We start from the raw sequence: 20,692 nt of genomic DNA, 5'->3' as shown, positions 1-20,692 counted from the left end.
AAAACATAACGATAAAATTATAACTGTGTGCCAAAAAGTATCAGACGATCGTAGCTACATCGTAACATCTTTTTTTAAACTCCATTATAAGTTAGCCCTTGACTGCGATCTCACCTGGTGGTAAGTGTTGATGCCGTCTAACATGGAAGCGATGGAAGTAATTAGCAGTTTATCCATACCTACTCCTTGTCGGTTTCTACACGGCATCGTACCGGAACGCTACATTGCTTGGCTTTGTCGGTGGGGTGGTATCTAGCCACGACGGCAGAAGCCTCCCACCAGACAACTATGCTTAGGTTAGGCTTTACAATACACGAAAGGATTACATCTTTCATTTTGTTCAGTTTTTTACTGTTTAAAAGATCGTAGTGATATTGTGTAGTCAGGTGTATGGGTCGCCTCTATAATTCGAACAATGATTTATTTCATCATACAAGTTAGAAAACCGGCCGTTAAGCTAAACAATTTCTAAATGTTAATGTGGGAAAACTAGCTTTTTAAAAACTAAAAGCGTGCATTTATAAAAACCCGTTCCGTTTTGCTGTATTGTATTATGGACTTTTATAATAATGTTTGGCTATATGTATTTGACTAAACGAACAAGCGTGAGTGCCTAAATTACTTAGTAAATTTTTGCCAACTATATTTTTATAGTAATGAATTGTTTGAGCTTAGGTATATATAGGTACTAAGTTAGCAAAAAAGCTAATTAAATCGCCGTTTTCCGGTGAAGGGGAATGAATTACGATCAGGGTAACTATATGGGACGTATTACTAAGAAATCTAAGAATACAATTAGGTAATTGAATTATTATAGAACAATAATTGCTTGTGGTCTTTAAATTACCTTCCCTTTTTAGCTTCAATTAATTTTATTAATATTATATTCCACTCAAGCTTCTCTTCTTTATTTAAATTACTATTTTTTAGGCAGATTTGTCACGTCACAAAATATTTATATTTTGTTAGTATGAGAAAGTCTTAATATAACAACAAGATCTGTCTTTATTTTAAAACTAGCTTTTCCCCGCGATTTCGCCAGTGGTAATCATATAATTTATAGCTTATGTTATTTGTGAATAAAGTAGCATAAAAATTGAAAAATAAAATAATAAAAATCGGTTCAATATTTTCAGTGTTTATTGATAACAATCAAACAAATCTTTTCTAGCTATATAAGTATTTAGTTTTTGTTTGTTTTCGGACGGCAACAAAGACCTGCGGTAGTGCGGTGGTGTATGAAAAAGTTAATTAGGTAATGGACGGCAGTCGGTTATAATAGGACAAATTGAACTATGCCCTCTAAATAATTAACGTCCTGTTTTAAAGGAAGGATTAACTAGTATCATCGCGTGATATCAATAATATTATAATACCTAGATATGTTCGTAAAATCCTAACAAGAATTCAAAATCTGGAAAATATCTCCTTTCTATGTCACAAGACTATTTTATTTCTTTCAGGATACATGTGACATAAAGTTAATAATAATTAGCAAGTATAAAAATAAAATGAAGGATAAAAAAATGGAAATCATAAAGTATGTAACTGTAAAATATAACAAGCTAAGTAAATTCAGTGCTTACACGACTAAATACAATTTAAAATACGAAATATAGTACTTCCTGGGTTATAGTTATTATACGAGAAAATAAATAAATATTAAACAAAACAAAACAGTACATATTACATAAACGTAGAAATATGCTGATGTAAAATTTACGCGTTAAAAATTTGCCATAAATTTTATTTTATAGTGCCTAAAAATAGCACTTAATGGTAAACGAATTGATTATTTTGTAGATCATCTTCTATAAATAAGATATGTGGTGATATAAAAGTTTTATTGATATGAAATGTAAGTGTCCGCCCACCCAACCAACATGAACAAAGAAACATAAAACATCTTTACATCTAACAGTATGAAATGTTGTTGGAATGAAAGAATTCAAAAATGAAGACCTCTTCTGAAACGCTACACATTTTGCACTGAGATGGGAGAACCATATAGAATGTTCCTATATGCTTCCTATACAGGTGTCGACTGTTTTTTTAAAAGATTTAATACTTTTCATTGCAGTAAGCATTCATTTTTATAACAAAAAGTAAAGTGCCTTGAATTCTTAATTAATTACCGCTTTGGTTTCATAAGCTGAGATCTATAGAGCGTAATTTGACTATGATCAGACTTAAGTTTCAGCTGAAACGAGACAGATTTATGGCAGCAATATTTAGTGTCTCGTTTCAACAGTATTTTAAGTCTGAGAAAAGTCAAAGTGCGCTCTTCACTCAAAGTTGTTCTTAACTTCTACTGACCCAATAAAACCAGAGTATTTACTAAGACTTGTCTGAAGAGTGAAACAAATGAATCGTTTAAACTATAAAATATAGGTTAAGCCGTAGAAGGTGAAAGCTGCAATTTGCGATAAGTGCTCATTGTCGCTGGCGCCGTGCACTTTCAGACAGTCTAAACAAACAAATAGGTGCCGGGTAAAGAGATCTACCTCGAGGGTAGAGTGGCCTAGAGACAGAGATGCCTTATTTCCTATCATGATCTTCTTTAGTGAGGTTTTTTTCTTTAAAATTAGCTGGTTAGTAATTAAAATAAAAAATGCAAATTGGCCTAAATCTGGCATTTTGTATAACGGTCTAATGTCGTGGGCTAACTTGTCATCGAATTAATATAATCTACATAATATATCAAGTCATTTATTAGGAGCTAACAGGTAAGTTTTAAGGTTATAAGTGGGCCCATAATTTTGAAGTATGCTTGGGTTTATTAGCAACATATCCGATCTGACTCTAATATAGAGTTCAAATATCAACAAGCCTGGGCAGATAAAAACTTTCAACATTGGTAGACATAACGGAAAGTTGTCGCTATCCGGTCACCAATATGAAATAAGTAATGTTAGCGAAATCTCAAACAATGCATAGTTTGTACAATTTCCTGCGGCATTCAACGAACTAGGTATATTTTAGCGAGTATCCAAAAAACCGTCTAATTTTCAAGTTTAGCAAGAAGTATATTTATCTACTAACCTATCTCTAAGCACAGACACGTTTTTGTAAAAGGGAAAACGTGTTACACAATACTAAAACTGATTGCACATTTTCTCGTGTGCTGTTACGCATTTTATTATGTAGGTACCTACGTAGATCGGTCCTCAAAATTCGAAGGACTTCATCAATAGGCACGCAATACGCGTCGACCATATCTAATGTATTAATTGCATTAAGGCCGCGCGTTCGGTAGGTACAGGTATTTGTAAAATTTTATTAATTCTATTAATTACTACATGATCACATGATGATGATACATGATGATTTAGGTTTTCCCGTTGAAATTCTATGATTTCCGACAAAAAAGTAGCTTTTTGTCCGTCCCCAGGATGCAAGCTATCTCTGACCAAGACTGAAGCTAGCAGACAGATATATTTTCGCATTTATAGTATTAGTATGGTTTTTACAATATTACAAAATCGCGCGTGCGGTGAGTACGGTGCGGGGAGATATGCATCAACTGATAAACGCTTACTATAACGCGAATGATTTAACTCCTCATGCGCCTTTTAACTTTTTGTGTCTGTACGATTTTAGTCCTCATTTTAAAGGTCAATCAATACTTTTGACATGACAGTTGACCCATCGAGTTAAAATGGCGCGTGGGGACGTGGGGGGAATTTTGTACGGACTATAAATCAATTCAATCAATTGTCGTGTCAATCGATGAGTAAGTAAGATAAGTTTTTAACCATACAATTTTTATTAAACCCGTAATCGGGTTTACACCAATGTTTAAAAATTATCATATCCCTTCCAGGTTACTTCCCTCTTAGGCTGCATCATCATTTACCACAGGGCTAACTTGTAGTCGAATAAAATAAAAACTTCTTGAGCAGTTGACTACAACTGCTCTAGCAGTCCGTGTACGTTATTCAACGATCAACTGTTCGCGTTATCCATGTAAGGCCGCTCTTAGGTAAATATGTACGATCAATTCGCACGTTTTTATCCATTGATAACAAATGATTATTATGTCGGGTATAAGAGCAAATGTCAATGTTAGTAGAAAAAGGGAAAGTGTTTTCACTTTTCTTTGCATACTCGATAAATTAAGTGCTCAAATAAACGAACGTTCAAGTGAAATCCTATATTATAAAGTAGACAATGATATAATTATCATAGCTATGTTACGTTCGTTCTCGCGGATGAGGAAGACGGAAGATGTAAAATGCACGAGAGTAGAAGAGATAGAGTGATAGAAAATGTGGTAGTAGATCTTCGTTTCAAGACGCATATGTGACGTATAATATTATTATCAAAAGTATATTACGCCACAGGTCGAGATGGCATTCGAGGTATGAGGCATGGTGTCGCCCCCCACACCCGCACGTCACCCGCGCTATCCCGCACTGGGTTAGCTCGGGAGCTGTGCTGGTGTGCGGGGCGTCCCCACTCCGATTGCCATTTCGACCTGTCGCGCACTACATCGATTCGTTTTATAAACGACCTCTAGACGAAGCCCAAACGTTCGGTATTAGCGCACGTTATAAAACAAGATATTTAAAAGTGATTAGTTTTTGTCCATATTATTGCAATACAATTTATACGAGGACTAGCTTATGCTCGCGACTTCGTCCGCGTGGATTACAAAATTTCAAAACCCTATTTCACCCCCTTAGGAGTTGAATGATCAAAAATCCTTTCTTAGCGGATGCCTACGTCATAATTGCTATCTGCATGCCAAATTTCAGCCCGATCCGTCCAGTAGTTTGAGCTGTGCGTTGATAGATCAGTCAGTCAGTCAGTCAGTCATTCAGTCAGTCAGTCAGTCAGTCAGTCACCTTTTCCTTTTATATATTTAGATTATATGGCTGGGTTTAATGATACGGGCAACCTTTTTGTTTCGTTCAAACCGCAACCAATCATAATAATATCTTCGCAAATAAGGCACTTGTCCGACCACCGACAATTAGCGAGAAATGAGTTAACCTGAAAATTAGAAACGAGTTGCCGAGCAACAAGAAGAGACGTGTAGTTGGGATAGTTTTATTTAATACCTTCCAAACTGCACGAATGTTTTGATCGACAATAGAACATCGCTGAGCAAGGTTTTTTCTTTGATAGCTTTTGTCGACAAATAGTGAAGAGTTTGCGCTGGTAGTGTTCACAGCCAGCGATCAACTATTGTGTACTTTATTGACACGGAATCATAAATCGATTGTACGTTCCTTAAGCGAGCAAATAGTCGATAGCTAGTCGCCTCTTCGTCGGCGGTGGGACAAGCGCCTAACTAAGGAAATTGAGCAATGTAAATCAATACGGCTAACTGAAAACGCAACGGAGGAAACGATTAATTCACGATTACGACGCGGTCAACGTGCAGTCAAATACGGTATTCGGACAACGGTTCTTTATTTAGATACGCCGAACACGTGTATAAGATTGAATCATCTCGCCTCTATTTACAGTGGCCACTGATATTTCCTGATGTCATAACATTTCGCACATGTATTTTTGGGGACATTCTCACAGGAAATACATTGTTAATCGGAATCTCATACGAGTTACGGCTACCGAATTCGTTAGATAAAGGTACAGACAGTAAAAAGATACGCAATTGATTTGCAAATAAACTGTTTGACAGTTCATTGTTTTGAATCCATAATAATATTATAAATGCGAAAGTGCGTCTGTCTGTCTGTTAATTTTTCACGGCCTATCTGCTTAACCGATCTTTGTACAGATAGGTACAGACTACAGAGCCTTTTACTTACAAATAATTTTTATCACAGAAAAATCAAAGATTTCCAACGGGTTTTAAAACCTAAATCCACGTAGACCCCGGGTCTCATCATCTAGTAATCAATAAATAAAAGCAATAACTACTTAATAATACTTAATTGATTAAATTATAAGATTCTAAATGTTATATCGACTCTTCAAACGTAGCTCTGTAAATAGTTATTTCAACGCTTTCGAACTGTGAAAGTTTTATCTCTCTCTAGGTGCACTAGTTCTTGTGCCCAAGATGGATGGATGGGTTAAAGGCCAGTATCACATTCATTAGGCACACTTATTTTCCAGGAATCACTGTCTAATGTCCAAACTAAGATGTCATGGATAATAAATAAGTTTCTAATTCTTGAAAACATCTAAATGATAATCGCCGATCCTAAACAAAATCTACTAATTTGTGTTACAAGTTCGGTCATAATGCGGTGTAGAGGTCAAAAGATCTGCGCAAAATTTGGTAGTCACTGGTAGTAATAATCGTTAATATACAAGCAGACGATTGTTAAATTGACGAGCATCTAGGTCAAAGAAGAATGGAACATTAATAACAGAACTAGCGATAAAATTATTAATTTAAAAGTTTCAAAAACAAGTTCTATAATAGTCTAACTCTAGACTTTGTAGTGTTCATAAATTCCATGCAGCTCGATGATATTATAACGGAACCTTGTCAGTTGAGTAATGTGTAAAATGAGACTAAACATGAACATAATTACAATGTTCAACTATATAGAATAACCATATGCCACTGCATAAATCGAATAAGAAATTTCCTGTCTGACGAATCTCTATTCTCTACTATTACGAAATTCTAAGTCCGTGTTTATTTGGATGCTCATATCACACAGATGCAGAGCTGATACTAGAATCAACTTAACAGTGAAGAACAGTATCTTAAGTCTAAGTAAAGTCAAAGTACGAAGTCGAAATTAACTCGAATTTCAAGGCGTGTGAAGAGGAGGGTCACACTGGATTTTCTCTACAAAGAAAAACCACTTGAAGTTATTAGTCATACCTACTTATTATCATTTTCATCGGAACTTCAACTCTTTATCAGACAATGATAAGAAATATATGTATATGTAATGACCTCTCGTAGTGTTTCGACCACAAAAATTATTTATCTATTTTGTACAGTAGTCAAGCTATCAGTAGAATTGATATAAATAACAAAAGAGACAGACAGTCTTAAAAGAGAAAAATGAAAGAAAAGACATCATCATCAAAGACAAGTTTTATTCATCAAGAGATTTCAGTGAGATCAAAAAAAATTATACCTACTATACTAAAAACTTCAAATTTAAGAGTCAGGATTTAAGTAGAATTTGTCTAGATAGGCACACAAAAGAAGAAATAGGCAAATCATATCATAATAATTTATTTGAAAAAGCCTTCACTAGTTTTAGGCACTGAATATCAAGTTACGAAAGAATGATAAGATGTTTTCCAATACAATAAAGACAACTTCAAACTAGTACAAGTTCAATGTCAACGGAAAAAGTAGGTACGCATCATATTATGTAAGTTAAATGTGTTACGGAAGGAGGGTAAAAGTTGCAATATATTCATACAGTAGTCCAAGGTCCAGCGATGCGCCATTTGTGACGAGTCAGGAGTTTTTGGCACAATGACCATAATCGATCTGGGCCGGTGCAGTGCAGTGCGGTCTCTTACGAAATCGAAAGCCACGCTCTTCAATGCGAAACGAACTGCGGCTGGTCAAGGATTCCCACCGCAAGCCACGGTTTCTTATTAAAAAATTATCGTACGGTCTGCATTATAGGGCTGCCATCAGCTAAATAACGCTCAGCACAGAAGATAGAGATAAAATTTGGAACAGGTTTTTGCCCTGTAATATAACCCGCGGCTTCGCGCGGCGCAAATGTAAATCTTTATTCCCTATCACTTGGAAATTTCAAAAAGTCGGTCTCATTCCTTGTCTACATTATAAAAGGAATTTCTTGGCAAAATTTCAGTTTTCTAGGTCCAGGGTTTGGGCTGGGCGTTGCATTGATGAGTTAGTGAGTGAAGATTTTTTTTTTTCATATTATAAGTGAAGTTAACAAATCTTGATTCCTTAAAATAAAAACAAAGAAGCAATAGGTAACTCATTCAAAGGCATGTTTTAAATCTGAAACGTAGCGAGCGTGAATTTTTTGCTAAGACTGCCCGACATTGCATGGCTGGTGGAAAACTTGTTTAAAGGTCGTTCGAATGCTCCCCGAATGTCTTTCGAACAAGGACGAATCCGGGAAAACCGAACGAATAGCAACCATAACTGTATTACTTAGTTTCACTAAATTCGTTTATAGGGCATCGCAGCTAAATTGCTAAAACGTTTACCGACAAGAATATATACTTGTACGTAATATGCTGAATTGCCGCAGAGCCGTACCAGCTATCTACTTGGTGTAATATATTTATCGATTCTTTTAGGTCAATTACGTTATTGAAAAAATCGGTTTTCTTTTTTCCATTAACATGACGTACCGCTAACGTTATATACCTAATTTTAAATATATTAAATTAAAGTAAATTAGAGCCGATCCTCTACAAAACATGTCCGTCTGTTTTAGTTAATTAAAATCACTACCTGTGTTACAAATGCGAAAGTGTATGTGTTGCATCGATGTGACTTTTTGCATGGATACTAACATAGATAACTTTTCACTCCGGGGAAACAAATTGTTTCTACGGGATTTTTAATATCCAAATCTTCGCGGACGAAATCGCGGGATCGGGTGTTTATAATTAACTTTATTCAAAGCTTATTAATTTTTTATCGTATCTGTTACGTTTTAATTTGTTGAAAATATAAACCGAACCGCAACTTAACGAGCCTAATTTTTTGAACGAGTTCCAATACGAGAACTAAATGAGTTTACCTATTTGAAATTTTTGTGTTCAAAAGTACTAAGTGTTTTTTTTTGTATCCAAAACGTTGCCGAAAACTGGTTAATTATAATAAAGTTGTTTTCGCCAATTTTCATGGGCTTTTTATGTTTTAGTTATGTCATACATTTTAAAGTTGTATACAATGTTTTTAACTGCGGCAGTGCTAAAAGCCTAGTAAAATAAGAAAAATGTTTTCTGTAAGTACCTATTTAATTTAAAATATAAGGAAGAAAATATAGGTGTAAAATATTATTAAACGGGCAATATGAATACTCATAATCGTGTAGGTAGGTAACAAAGATAAAATCATAACAATATAAATAACTTAGATGATATATCAGATATACAAATATTATAATATTCATTAAATTAAACATACCATAATTTCAATTATATGTAATTGAATATTCATTATCTCTACCATTAGTATGTATTCAGTCTAGCGTATTGTTTATTTGAAGGAAATATTATAATTACACTAAGCATATTTTTTAGCCATACATACAGTATATTATTTTACGCAATATATTTGATAATAAAATGACTCTTAACATAAAATTCATAGATATTATGTATAAGTACGTTAGCAAACAAATAAAATATTAAGATGAATAGTCGTAGTTAATGTTTTACCTTGATGCCCTTGTAGGCGTTTTTTTATATTTTTTCAAAGCCTCTAAATACAGTCTACATAGAAAATGTACGTTGGATGGTGCGGCTTGCGGGCCAGTTGGTTGCCTGACAAGGCCGCACCGGATGAGCGGTTATTGCGAACCGTGTCAACACTGCAGCCGAGACTAATCGTCCGCCCGCGTTCACGGGTCAATGACAAACGCGGCTCTCCAAAAAGCCACATAAACGACATCAATTAACTCCGATAGAGACGTATCTTCCTTATTCAAGTTCAAAATAGACACGACAGGATACCTTAGCAAACATATCGCAACGCAAATGAAGCTTATTGTATTCGCTACGAACAAGAGCTTCAATGGCTCAACGGTTAAAGGAGCGGATTGAAAATCCGAAAGGTCGCCGGTTCAAGCCCCACCCGTTGCACTATTGTCGTACCACTCCTAGCACAAGCTTCACGCTTAGTTGGAGGGCAAAGGGGAATATTAGTCATCATGATAATCTTGGAATAATATAATCTTTAAAAAAATGAATGAGAGAAGTCTGTTAATAAAAGGCTATATAATACTTTACCTAAAGCAAAGTATAAAATATTGTATTTGCTACGAACATTGAATGAGAGATCAGAAGTCTGTTAATGAAAGGCTCTATAATACTTCACCTAAAGCAAAATATAAAAACGGAACGTCGCACGATCACCAGCTTTGCACAGCACTGACGGAGGAGGCACACCAAAAACGTTTATTTACCCGGGAAGGTAAACCTTGGTACTGTTACATCAGCCGACGAAGGTTTGAGCCGGGCGGCGCGCACGCGTACAGCGGCGGGATGCGGGTCGCGGGAAGCGGGACCAGTCTGCAGTGAAAGTTGATCACAGCGCGTAACTACGGACGGCTTCCGACATTTGTCAGATGTACGTGAACTGGCGTTAATGGTACCGATATGTATGCACGTATGTATATCTGCCCTCCGTTAACGCAAAAAGCAGGTTTCGAGAGTGGAAAAAGGAACTGCTGGTAACAACATATAGACCTTCATTGATCGTTCCAGTTATTTCAGCTACAAATATGTATTTGTCTTTTAGTTAGTATACAAAAACGAAAATCACATAAGGCTTCAAGACAATCACAATTCATCAAAAAAAGTTACAATAACGAGAATCACATAGGTCTTTTAGAATCTAGACCAATCACAATTTATCAAAAAGAAAAAATACAAAAACGAAAATCATATATATAATCAACATAGGACTTCAAGACAGATCGGCACAGAATTTTTGCTTTGTAAGTTCTAACGATCGCTGGGGCGCCTTTTTACAGACTGCCCAAAAAGGGAGTGTAATGTTTTCAGGGGTCATGTATGTATGTGAGTTTCTTTCTTCATCGTTACTTCTAATTACCTGAACAGATTTGGATGTATGGGGTATCGTTAGAATCCGCACATGACGCCCGAGTGACCCTTGGCTATAACTTTTATGAAAAAAAAAATCAATATAGCGGCTGTATGACGCAATTTTTAAATGAGGCAGTCGTGTTTTTATTTTAAATTACGCCTTGTTTTACAATTTGACTAGGCTATTGAAATCTGTGAGGCCACCCAGTGCATGTTCATGGCTTCACTGTCATTTGGCGGGCGGCAGACATAATGTGAGGCAGACGCGTCGACACACAAATTATTATGCAAACATAACAGGGTGAACGAAAATTATGTAAACATAACAGGGTGAAAGTTGTTACAGACTGGATTTAAACATCCACTGATAAGAGGAAGGAAACGTACGCATAATTTATCACGTAACGATAAAAAGCTACATAATTAGTGTCACTTTTACAACTCGCGCATACATTATATGTAAATTCAAATGGGGCAAAAAATAAAAACAGTAGTTGCCATAGTAATATTATGCTTAGAGATAATATTGTAAGTTTAACTGCTTATTACGCTTGTACGAGAGTCTAGTTATGGACTAAGAGCCAGCGCGTGCCAGACCTTCGTTATTTTATAAAAGCTGAAATCTATAGTGGGTTGGTACTGTCTAGAAACACTGGGAGGAACGTTTGTTTGGAGCCATGGTGGCTTTGGTGTAAAAAATCTTACGTCAAAGTATGAAGCTACCATGATCCAAACAAACATCCAAATAAACGTTCCTCTCAGTGTTGAGGACAATACGCAGAGAAACTTTCAGCTTTTATAAACTGACGAAGGTCTAGCACGGGCTGGCTCTCTCTCTATTATACAATAAACGATTGCTAGGTTTGAGCAAAAGCCGCAAATTGCACCGCAAACTTATAAAAAGCACTTTCTCTCTGCTGTCGCTAAGTTCATTATCACTTATTTTTCTCGTATTTTTGTTCTCACCGCAAACGAATTTTTTTAAGTGATAAAACTATCATACTACATTAACTACCTGATAAAAATATAATTATTTTAGTTGCAACGTTAACCGTATCTGAAGAAAATCTGATGCAAGCTTTTTGTGTTTTATTTCCTTTTCTAGGAACTCTATCAGTCTATACTTTCAATCTACGAGTATTCATCCATACTAATATTATGAATGCGAAAGTGTGTCTGTCTTAAGTTTTCTAGACCCATCCTATTTAATATAGCCGATTTTGACGTTGAAATAGAGATTGCATCGTGGGGAAGGACATAGGCTACTTTTTATTCCGGAAAATCAAAGAGACCCCCGGAATTTTTCAAAAGCCTACGCGGGCAAAACCGCAGGCATCATCTGGAATCTAGAACTCAATATAAAAGGATAACCTGTTCACCATATGAAATAATAAACTGACAAGACACCAATGTACAGATTGGGTCCACCACTGGGTCTAGAAACTTGATGATTTCTCTGAGAAAGGATTTTCAGAAATTCTACCTGAACGAGTAGGTTACCTAGTTAACAATAAAATGTTTATATATCATCAATACAAGCGTTGGTACGAATGAATTGTTATAATTCAATATTTCTCATGCTTTACATTTTATAGCGATACATTTCAGTCCATATTTGTAAACTTGAAAAAATAAACCAATCAATATGACTCATTTACCTGACAAGCCGGTTTTAGCTATTAGATTTTTACATTCTCAATTTTATAGCCAATATTAGCCGATCTGAAACTTGAGTGCGTGTTTTAAGGGTGAGTAAACAAGCTCGATACTGCAGTTGGCGTTGATCTGTCAAACTTTCAGCAAAAAATCATTCAAATTGACAAATTAACGCTAATTCCAAAAAGTACAATTAAAGCTATTCGTTCTCAGTTGTTTCTAGTTAACAAACGTGACAGCAATATTGGCGTAGATCTGTAAATTTTTAACCGACTTCAAAAAAAGGAGGAGGTTCTCAATTCGTCGGAATCTTTTTTTTTTTTTTTTATGTATGTTCCCCGATTACTCGAAGACGCCTGGACCGATTTTGAAAATTCTTTTTTTGTTTGAAAGGGTATAGTTCAAAGTTGGTCCCATTTAAATTTGGTGAAGATCTGATGAACATCTTCGAAGATAGATACTGGAACTCCTCAACGGATAAGAGTAAATTGCTCGCGATCAGTGTAATAGCTTAGTAAACAGTAGATTTTTAACCAGTCATAGCATAATTCCATGGGGCCACTAAAAATTGTGAAATAAATTTTTTTTACAAAAAAAATAAAAACCGACTTCGATACACAAACACTAAAAATTGAAAAATAATTTAATTTATTACCGAATATATTATGTATACAAGAGTTAATATAGTTCCATAATAATATTTTTTGGGGTCGGTGCCAATGAGGTGCCATTGTGGAGTCTCATAAAAATATGAAGTCTAGACGATTCGCGCAGCTAAAGCTAATTGGCACCGGCACCAAAAAGTATTATTATGGAACTGTATTAACTCTTGTATACATAATATATTCGGTAATAAATTCAATTATTTTTCAATTTTTAGTGTTTGTGTATCGAAGTCGGTTTTTATTTTTTTTGTAAAAAAAATTTATATACATAACATCGTGATTTGACAACTCCGTAACAGCAGATTTACGTAAAAGAAATAAAAAGTTCGAATAAATTTTTATAAAATGCTTCGAATCGTCAAGTAAATCCACTACAGATTCGGCGTGTCCGAGAAACTTTGGAGTCACGTTTGTTAACTTAAGAACTTGAACGGGGAGAACAGAAATGCGAACAAAAAACTTTTAACTTTTGTAAACACATCATCATCATCATCAACCAATAGACGTCCACAGCTGGACATAGGTCTCTTGTAGGGACTTCCACACGCCACGATCTTGCGCCGCCTGGATCCAGCGCGAGCGGCTCCCTGCGACTCGTCTGATGTTGTCCGTCCACCTATGGGGGGTCTTCCAACACTGCGTCTTCCGGTGCGAGGTCGCCATTCTAGCACCTTGGGATCCCAGCGTCTATCGGTTGTACGAACTATGTGCCCTGCCCATTGCCACTTCAGCTTCACAACCCGTTGAGCTATGTCGGTTACTCTAGTCCTACGGATCTCCTCATTTCTGATTTGATCACGTAAAGAAACTCCAAGCATAGCTCTCTCCATCGCCCGCTGAGTGACTCTGAGCTTTCTTATGAGCCCCATAGTTAGCGACCATGTCTCGGATCCATATGTCATCACTGGCAACACGCACTGTTCGAAGACTTTGGTCTTATCTTGTAAACACAATTTTAGCTAATTCTAATGCACACAATCTCTAAATGAAACTGACAGCAATATATTCAGACATATCATTTTAATTTAGTTTCGAGATTGTGGACACAGAATAGCCAAACGGCTTGACAACAATCATTTAGCGGCTAGAGCGACATAAAAGCCTAAAATGAACTTACGTCATAAACTTAACCAGGTTGACAAATCCTTTACGAGTCAAACCAGGACGGGACCTTGAGGCATTCACTAAAATGCTATCGAGACGAATCAGTAAGTTATAAGCTGAGATCGCCCACGAGTTGGCGAATGTTTGCTTGTTATTATATGGCTCATTTTATACGGCAACCGTTTCATTATTAATCGCAGATAAGGAGCGGATAAGTTAAGTTTTGATTAACTAAACTTCTTCATTATGTATAACACAAAAACAAAAGTTTTTGACATAACTGTGTCGGTAAGCAATGTTCAAGTTAAGAAAGACCCTACAAAATTTTCTAGATTAATAAATTAACGAGTTCTCACTTATGACTTAATAGAGGAGTTGTTTACACATGACTAGTTAATCCGCCCCGGTTTCGGTAGGGTGTAATTTCTATAATACCGTTGTTAGTAGAGGTCTACGTTATAGAGAACCTACAATCACAATCTCAAATTTCTAGAGTTACGTACGGAAAAGAAAAAGTAAAATAAGAAATTACAATAAAAACAAAACGTTACCTATGAGTAATAATAAATGTACCTCTAGTGGAATTTCAGTGACCATTATTTCTGACATTTGATGTTTTTCTTTAACGTTTTATTGCGAGAAGTAAAATAAAACAGTCACTTGAATAAAGGAAGGGGTAAAAAAGACCCGGTATGAGTCACTGAGTTGTGCAATGACTTTACACAACCTGGCCGCGGGTTGCCAGAACTGGCTTCTAGCAGGCAGTTTTATGTTGTTACATCTCAGCTAAATGGATTTTTAGAAACAAAAATTATTTAATGCACGGATTTTGGAGAGTAGGATGTTTTCAATTCGACCATGTACGAGTATAATATAAAACTAGCTTTTGCCCGCGACTTCTCTGCGTGGATTCGGTTGGTCAAAATCCCGTATCGCCTAGGTATTACCCTGTATAACCTCTACTTGCATGTGGTCCATTTTTTTTCTTTTAGAATTTCTGTAAATCTTAACGCACGTTCTCCTTATTTTTCCACTGAAAGCCTAAATATACCACTTTTTATTATATTACTTCAAAAGTGACGGATTAAAAGCATTTTCAATAGTCCTTTCTTAGCGGTAGCTTACGTTATAATAGCTATCTGTATGGCAAACAGCCCGATCCGTCTAGTGGTTTAGCCTGTGCTTTGATAGATCAGTCAGTCAGGAAACGTTTTTTTATATGTAGGTATAGATTGCCTAATATTTGGCAGCAGTAGTCTCTACATAGGTAATAATTATTCTAGCCAGGTATGTAGGTATATTAAGTATTTAGTGAGCCGACCCGTACTCGACCCGTATCCTTTTCAAGCATCGCATTTTCAGTGATCCTCGTGTGTTTTTATAAAAATTTCGAAGCGTAATTACGAAGCGTAGGTAGATATTTATCCCCGCTTTTAACTAATTGATTTAAATAAAAAATATCACGAATTTTAAAATATATGAAAGCAAGAGCACTCTTGCACTAGGTAAGACTAATGCAATATGGTTACGAAGCTTTGGCACCCAGGACAAGTTACAGCGAGAATTCCATACTAATATTGAAAATGTGAAATGTCTGTGTTAATTTTTCACGGCTTAAGCGATAAATACTAACAATCCGAATGTTTGGAAATGTTATGAATATCTTTTATGCCCGAAAATATCGAGTACTACGGAAGAATAGAAAGTGTCAAAAGCCATATAGGTAAATACATACAAATACAAGACGACCCGCGAACAGCTAATTACTATCAATATTTTTGAATTTACAGCCTTACGTCTTATATAAACGTATAGAAAAACGAGAGTCACGGACAAAAGTGTCACAAAAGAATAACACAAAACTTAATACAGACACAACCATCAATGACTAATGCACCATAAAAAAGACCAATTGCTTCAACACTGTAACCTCGATTTTTTTAATTTATGAGTCTTGATACTAAATTGACTTGACATAGTTGTTCATACAAAAAAAACATATCGAAGGCAATAAAACGTTTCATCGTGGTGTTAGAGAGAGTGTTTATAAAAAATGTAAAGGTATAAAAACGTTTAAAATAATAACATTCATTTTTATATATAGATTTCATCTCTACATAGTATAAAATAAAGTCGCTTCCCGCTGTCTGTATGTATGAATGTATGAACGCGTAGATCTTTTAAACTATGCAACGGATTTTAATGCGGTTTTCACCAATAGATAGAGTGATTCAAGAGGAAGGTTTATAGGTATAGTTTTACAGTCAAAAAGAGATCCCTAGGGAAATTGAAATAATGTGAATGAGGTCGGAAAATATCCTCTCATTTTAGAGTTTCCGAGGCGTGCGCTGCCTAAAGGCATGGCATTGCATTTCATAAATACATTGCACCCATGCAAAGCCGGGGTGGGTCGCTAGTACTAAATATTTGACGTATTGAATATAATAAGTTTTCGTGAAAAAAATGGCGAAAATTTTGTCAAAGAATTGCAAATTGAAATCACCATCCAAATTGAAATTTAATAGTGATAAAAAAGGGACTTGTTAAAAACTTGTTATCCTGTTAAACAAACGGAGAGATACATCGATATCTGGCTTAATTTAAGATCTTGAACAGCAAAAATCTAAATATTTAAAAGGAAAAGCTGACTGACTGACTGACTGATCTATCAACGCACGGCTCGAACTACTGGACGGATCGGGCTGAAATTAGACATGCAGATAGCTATTATGACGTAGACATTCGCTAAGAAAGGATTTTTGAAAATACAATCCCTAAAGGGATAAAACAGGGGTTCGAATTGTGTAGTCCACGCGGACGAAGTCGCGGGCATAAGCTAATAACAGGCGTAATACGTTTGTATGGGGAAGCGCCTAGTGTAACCTAATGTTGTTCCCGAGGCTCCGATTTCATTCTAGATGTAAATGCATAGTAGGTACCTAACTAAAGCTGCAGTGGTTGGCGAATGGCGAAACGAGATTTGTAATAGCGCTCGCAATGCACTCTAAACCAGTAGCGAAGTCGATGCACTCAGCCTCCCGGCAATAAGCTCGGCAGGTTTTGCTTATTTTTTTCTTCTAGGTATTTATATTACAGGCAGCACACGCTTGGATTCATAGCTATTTATTAGGCTTCTCTTACGTACTTTAATAGCTCGATAACTCCGAAGTTTTAAAAGTTGAAATATGATATTGACTTAATAATTACAATGATAAAACATTTTATTTATTCATAACTGGACCTTATGCAGTTTTAAGGAAAGATTGACCGGTATTTCATTAACAACTTTTTGTTAACATTTTAAGGTCTGACCTCGATGAAACCGGGACCGAACGATGACAGTAGGGCAATTTTTTATGAATATCAAGCTCCTGAACACACTCAAGGTGAATATTGATTGGAAGGATACAAAGGGATACGTATATTAATGTTAGTAAGAGGTTATTATTATGTGGTACATACGAAACGCTCCACTCGTGTTCGCGCATACTCTTCTGGAAAGCGGCGGACTTGGGCGTCCACGAGTCCACGCCGAGGTACAGGGCGGGTAGTTCTGCAACCTTCACCTCGAGTCGCTCGGCCAGCCTCTGGTCTACGACGGACTTGGGTCCGCTCGTGAGCGGTCTCGGCGGGTCGCGGCCGCTCCTTCGCTCCGCCTCACTGTACCCGTTCAGTTTCTCTCCGTTGCAAGACGTCACGCTTTTTGGACCATCCGTCGTGCTGAGTAATTTGCTCTTAACGGTCTCTGTTTTACCGTAACTTTTGTATTGTACCGATTCTGTTCCGTTCGCGAGTCGCGAATACTTCAAAGAATCATACGCGTCGCCATTCAGGCTGCTGTATTCGACGTTGTTCAAATTGACGTCTCTATCGAGGCGTTTCGACGCTACGTCGTAAACGTTCCGCTTGTTGTAACGCTCGTCGAGGCTCTGTTTGAGAAAATTATTTTCGAAACTAGTTTTACATTTAGGAACATTGTTAAGGTAATCGCTATAACTAATGTCGTTATTGTGTAAGCCTTTATCACAGTTCTTCTTCAGGGTCTCCTGGATGTCTACACCGTTGCCGTTAAGCCTTCCGTAGGTGAAACTGGCGGGCTGGCTGCCGTCGATCTTGCTCTCTAACTTCTGCGTACGCTCTGCATCCTTGCTTTCGAATTCGTGTTTAACGAGAGCGACACGCGAAACCTCCTCGCCGTTCACACTCGTCTTGTACTGCTGCGTCTTGACGGTGAAGTCGGCAGTGGTAATGTTGGCTCGGCTCTGCTCGCTGGGGGCGGCCCATGTGTCGTGCTTCTTCTTGTCGCTGCTCTTAGAGGACCACGCCTTGGCGAGCGCGGCCTTCAGCGCCTCGCGCCGCTCGTGCACGCTGACCCGCGGGTACTCGTGTATTGGGACGATGGCGGGCGCGTACAGCGTGGACCGCGGCGTGGCTCGCGTGATGCGGAAACTTCTGAACTCCCTGTTGAACTCCGAATTCAGAGAATAAGCCGGTATTCTCGAAGTCACCATTTTGAGATCAAAATTTCCACTTAAAGTTAAATTTAATAAATTAATTAGTTCACAACGAAACTTGTTTAAGCAACGAGCTCACTGAACACATATCGGCTCTACCTGCAACGTGATACCGAAGATGAAAACGTGTTGAACGCTCCGTGGACACGATCTGATGTCGCTATCACCGCGAGATGCGTGTCGGTGTTTCGGTGGTTTATGGGTTTAATGGGACGCGAGATGGAATCAGGCTGTGGCGGTGTGGGCCGCGACCTTCGCGGTGGGCGGCGGCGTGGCGGGACAATGCACTGGTCAACGAACCGCCCCAGTCCACCGAGCGCACTCCGCTCCCACTCGAGGCTTGCATAATGCGCTCGCGAACCGCTGATCGCCTTATCGTTTATGCGTAAGCTGTGCTATGGTTAACGAAGTTCACATAATCGAACGCGACTGACAAAAACAATCAGGTGCAACCTTTAAATATTAATGAGCGTCGCCCGGTGATAAATTCACTAAATAGCTGATAACGATAGCACGTCGCTCCCGCGTAAACTCGTTATGTGGAGCATTTATGCCGTATAAGTGCAACAAGTGTCGCCTTGGAGGCGTCCCTAATATGGCCAGTGGCGGGGCAGCCATATGGCCCGCAGCCGACACATCCTCGCCCGCTCCAGCTGTCTGCTGCCCGACCCATACTGCTATCGCAATACAAACACATTTCTAGGGCACCGAATCAAACTTGTTGCTTTTATTAGCATTGTTTACAAGATAGCTCTATTATCCCGATGTATTGTTCGAACGACTGTCGTATAACCTATTATTTTCCTCTATCACGTTCGAATTGAAATCGAATAAACAACATTCGTCGATTACTCAAGACCGAGACGCATTATTTATATGAGTAAATAAATAAATAATGCATGAACGTATTGTGTCTCTACTCTCTAGCATTGAGATAAAACAACAATCTCTTATTTGATAACGTATTTTTAAGTGAAGTACGAGACGCGTCTGGCGATCAACACATTTCCACCCTGAATCCTGTTAATAGCACTTAATCCGCAAGATCACTCCACTGTTAGAACACCAACCATAACACAACACTTGTTCGGTGGCTGCAGGCCGTGGCACCTGGCAAAGACTCGTTATATCAGTGCATCAGAACGCGTTTGTTAATCGAAGGAGAGCAGCCACCGGAAGCGAGTGCATGAGTGGAGACTAGTCGGCGGGGTTCGAGGCGGTCGTGCATACCTTCTCGGTCCGCGCGCGAGAACTGCGTGCGGTGTGCGTGCACCGCTGCTACTCAACTGACTGCCGAAGGGAGGCAACGCACGCTCGCTGGCCTGCGAGGACCCCACCGCCGCCGCCTCTCTCCTGCGGCCGCCAACCACCGCCACTTATGACTCTAACTCGGAGCACTACGGCCGGAATCGCAGGAGCACTGACCTTCGCTACCGCGCTATGCACTACAGCCGCCTGCATATTGTGCTATATCCACCGCACAACCATTGCAACTAACACTATGTACTTCCAAAACACGCCTAACAGCCTACCTATATGGCAAACGCGAGGTTACATACACGTACGTACAAGTTGCAACTAAAGGTCAATTGTATTGCATTAATATTTCTACTTTTTTTAGAAAAAATAATAATAATGGCGCTACATAATTATGGGCTTGTTTCTGTTGAGAACTTGCGTACCTTATTTTAAAGGTAAAATGAAAACTATTGTAGGTATGTCAGGGCAAAATAAACCAAAACTAGGACCATTACAATCGAGCATGTTCAACGACATACATGGCGCAGTGGTGAGCGCTCTGGTTTTAAAAGTGGAAGTTCTCCGGTTCGAGTCCGGCAGGGGTAATTTGGATATTTCTGTCAATAATTGTCTCTGGTCTGGTCTGGTCCGAGACTTCGGCCTTGCTTACCAGTTACCACACTACCGGCAAACCATACCGCCAAACGATTTAGTGTTCCGGTACTATGCCAATAGAAATCAATTAGGGATATGAGTTTATCAAAAACTACCATTCCAAGTTAACTCTTACCACTAGGT

General features: G+C 37.9%; 1 protein-coding gene across 2 annotated transcripts in view; it reads right to left on the bottom strand.

Moving 5' to 3' along the window:
- Doa (Darkener of apricot) overlaps nucleotides 1-19,985 on the bottom strand; it is a 57,381-nt gene extending 37,396 nt beyond the window's left edge. The window contains exons 1-2 of one of the 2 annotated variants that reach the window (XM_069501330.1): nucleotides 19,886-19,985; nucleotides 17,604-18,754 (exon numbers count right to left, since the gene is read on the bottom strand). In XM_069501330.1, coding sequence (XP_069357431.1) covers nucleotides 17,604-18,652 — 1,049 coding nt within the window. In that variant the 5' untranslated portion in view covers nucleotides 18,653-18,754; nucleotides 19,886-19,985. The remainder of the gene's footprint in view (nucleotides 1-17,603; nucleotides 18,755-19,885) is intronic. The other variant, XM_069501331.1, reaches the window with a different exon arrangement.
- Nucleotides 19,986-20,692: the final 707 nt, after the last annotated feature.

Source organism: Maniola hyperantus, chromosome 10, assembly GCF_902806685.2.
Source record: "Maniola hyperantus chromosome 10, iAphHyp1.2, whole genome shotgun sequence".
NCBI lineage: Eukaryota > Metazoa > Arthropoda > Insecta > Lepidoptera > Nymphalidae > Maniola > Maniola hyperantus.
This window is presented reverse-complemented; position numbering and strand designations above follow the sequence as displayed.